This window comes from Austrofundulus limnaeus, unplaced genomic scaffold (genome assembly GCF_001266775.1).
Source record: "Austrofundulus limnaeus strain Quisiro unplaced genomic scaffold, Austrofundulus_limnaeus-1.0 Scaffold2, whole genome shotgun sequence".
Taxonomy (NCBI): Eukaryota; Metazoa; Chordata; class Actinopteri; order Cyprinodontiformes; family Rivulidae; genus Austrofundulus; species Austrofundulus limnaeus.
In genome coordinates, this window is record NW_013952404.1 from 3,899,030 (window position 1) to 3,902,597 (window position 3,568).

The 3,568-nt window shown below is 39.4% G+C and overlaps 1 protein-coding gene across 2 annotated transcripts in view; it reads left to right on the plus strand.

The window, feature by feature from the left end:
- Positions 1 to 2,446, plus strand: part of dlgap2a (discs, large (Drosophila) homolog-associated protein 2a) — a gene marked incomplete at its 5' end in the record, with an annotated part of 47,220 nt that extends 44,774 nt beyond the window's left edge. For both annotated transcript variants that reach the window (XM_014011279.1, XM_014011286.1), the window contains 2 exon segments: positions 915 to 1,067; positions 1,168 to 2,446. In XM_014011279.1, the coding sequence (XP_013866733.1) occupies positions 915 to 1,067; positions 1,168 to 1,374 (360 nt within the window).
- Between the last annotated feature and the right edge of the window lie 1,122 nt (positions 2,447 to 3,568).

A 3,568-nucleotide genomic window follows, 5' to 3' on the forward strand; every position in this document is an offset into this window, starting at 1 on the left:
CCCGTTACTAGCGTGGTGTACCTAATAAAGTGGCCGGTGAGTGTATATCAGCAGAAGACTCTTTAAAGAAAATATGAACAAAATATTTCAGTTATATCTGTTTGTTCAGGTATTTTACTCACTTCCTCTTGTCTGACATTTCCTTCCAGCAGTGCAAGCAGGAAGTCAAGGGGTCTGGTCATGTGACCATTCGCACCAGCTACATTAAAYGGATACAGCTTAGAGAAGACAGACTAGTATTTTGTTTAGAGCTTCCAAAAGTAAAACAAAATGTCTGGCAAYAAYTGTCRGTGGGATTRAAYGGGTTTGGTTGGGGTTGTTACAGTACTCAAGCAAGCTCATTTTGTTAGTGCTTCTGCCTGTGTGTATTCATTAGCCAATACTGTTAGCAAAATATCTCATGAACCACTAGATGCATTTAAAACTATCAGAGACAAAAAGAGATGGAAAAATACATAATTGTAATGTTGAAGGTAAAAAAAAACTGAAGTTTTCAGCTATTCTAATTTTCTGATATGCTGAATTTGAGATTTTCATTTTTTGTCATTTGTAAAACAAAATTAAAATAAAAATGTCTGATAGTATTGATTTTAACAAAAGGGGGGAAAAAAATCATTATTTTTGTTGCAAAGGGAGCAAAATGTTACTTTGTAAACGTAGAAACCCCTGACTTATTAAAACCTGAAGCAGGACAGCTTTACAGACAAGGAGCCGTTTATTTTTTAATCGTATGCTTTTATCTCTAGAACCGAGTGAAGAAAACGGTTTAATATTTCACATCTTATTCATGAAAATGTGCCAGGCAGGGCTGCTTTTTACTTCAGACATGCCTGTTTCCATGAGGACATCTAGTGGATTTAAGACGAAGTACAACTAAAACCGTTTCCTTTCTCCTGACCCTGTTCTTCCACCAGGACCCCAGTGCCATGCCRCGACCCACCTCTCAGGACCTGGCTGGGTTCTGGGACCTGCTGCAGCTCTCCATTGATGACGTCAGCGTGAAGTTTGACCAGCTCCAGGAGATCAAGAACAACAACTGGAAGCCCGTCGAAAGCCCAGAGAAGAAGGTGAGGAGATTCGGTYTCAGAACATTTCAGCTTAAACTGAATCGCTGTGGGAAGACCTGAACATAAACCCTGTAGTGATGATTGTCTGTGCCTCCAACAGCCACCAGCTCCATTACCAAAGAAGACCGTTCGACAGAAGAGCGCGGTGACGAGGGAGAAATCCCTGGACCTCCCAGACAGGCAGCGGCTGGAGGCTCGGCGGCGGCTCATGGCAGCCAAGCGCGCGGCCTCCTTCCGGCAGAACTCGGCCTCGGAGCGAGCGGACAGCATTGAGATCTATATTCCAGAGGCTCAGACTAGACTTTGAGAAAATGAAGGATCAGGGACCTGTATGTCTCCCTGCTCCTACGACTTTCAAACTAGCCTTTTTTCTAGACTGCTACTCTCTCTACTCTTTTATTCATTTCTCGTCCGATAGCCGCCATCCTCAGTGCCCATCGCCGACATCACTGGGCTGCAGGATGTGCCGAGGCTCTCCTTACATCACCAAAAATGTGTGTTTGACATGAACTGGTTGGATTTCTTCTTCTTTTTTTTTTTTTCTTTTCTTGTCTTGGTTTGCTGGTGATAATCAACCTACAAGCTGTCATGTCTTCGATGGGTACATCTGTAGTTTTTTTTCCGCATTTGCGAAGTGCCATTTTAAAAGTGCAGCTTCAAGAACCTACCAGCAAACCAGTACTTCGAGCTAAAAGAATTGGGTTTTGTGTTTGTTTCAAGTTCCCCCAAACAGTTCGTAACCCTTCGGTACTCTTYAGAGGTTGCGTTTGTTTCTGTAATCCTTTCTGAGGTAAATCACAAGTATCACCAATTTCTTGCGAGAACAAAAAAAGTAAATAAATAAAAAGTGCCAATGCTTGAAATACCTCAACAACATGCAAGTGGGCACAAAGTCCCCGTTCAAGGTTCTTCAGGCTAACTTTAAATAAGCTCTAGCTTCGTTGGAGCCGGGCAAATGCAGCTTTCCACACTTTTTAATCGGTGTCAAACTTTCTTGGTGGCGTGAAGCGGYGGAGGATAAACCTCCTCCTCGAACAGCTCCCCTGTATATCTCATGTTCGTGTTGCCAACTTTCAGACGTTTAGTCTTGTGCCAACATTTTCATCATGTTAATGCAGTAGAGAAAAGAAAACAAAAACGATGACGTTTTATGTAACTCCTTAGAGAATAAAATGTGTAGACAAAATGCACTTATGCACTTATTACAAATCTCACTATTTCCAAGGGAAATGTACAGACCCAAGTCCGCACTAGTACTGTTGTGTTGTTTTTTTGTTTGTTTTGTTTTTGTGAGTAGGAACATTATGCTTGTTTCCTTCTTGTTCGCTGCTTTGACAAATCTGAATTTGTTGCACATATATTTGATCATGCACACAAAATTGCACAGCTGTGTTTCTCGTCTTCTCTCCAGCACTTTTAAGTTCCRCCCTCAGCCACAGCTAATGAGTATATAGAGAACTAACCATCACGACATAAACAAGATATCACAGCAGAGCCATTTCTTTCATCTGYGGAGTACTTGACGATTTTCAAATGTCGAAAAAAATATTTACGCTGGTTAAAATGTCCCCGAGCAATATCTAAGTGAGTGTCTTTAGTGGAGGGGAATAAAGTGAAAGTAGGGCAAAACATTTTGAGGGGATAAATTATTCCAACTTTATAAGTATTTTTGCTAAAACTAAATCTACCTGAAGTGATTTAGTGTCTGARCGCAGGCAACTTTTTTTTTCTTGTTCCCAAAACAAAATAGTTACATGGACGAGATGAAGGTTTAAAACTTGTCCTGTTTCAGCTTCAGCTTCCAAGTTCCTGTATTATTTCCAGTGTTTCTTGTTACTAGACCAGGTCTGAAGACCACCGCCCCACTTCTGCTTCACTCAGCTTCACCTYGTTATAATCTGACTTTGATGGGAGTTAAAGTCAGTTAGAGGGAATTATCATGTGTGGTTTCTTAAATAAACCAACAACAAAATGTTAACTTATTAGAATATAAAATATATTTATCACAACATGCGATCAAATTGTTTTTTTGATAATGATCTCTAAAGATTTCAAATAAACATTTTCATTCATTTTAAATTGAATAACACTAATTAAACACTTGGTTCATTTTCTAAACCAGGGGTCTGCCACCTGTGGCTCTGAGGTCACATGCGACTCTTTGAAGCTTTGACCTAAACCAAGATGGACTTTTTAAAGAAAACAGACTATCATTAGCAGTTTTTTTTTGTCAATTTGTTTACAAATATATGATCAATACTACTGAAACAAGCAGTGAAACATGTTGATTAGAACGCCTAGTTTGTTGTCCAATTCAATAATCCAACTTCCAGCCTTACTGGATTATCTTTATCTCTAATCCATCAGGACTTTTTTCTTTAAGACAAGTTGCTGAGAAAACATAGAGGGGGAAAAGTTTTCTCCATAGTTCAGTGTTTTATCTTTTATAAAATTTGGTATTAACTATATACATTTTTTTTGTTTATTATATGGTCTTTTCT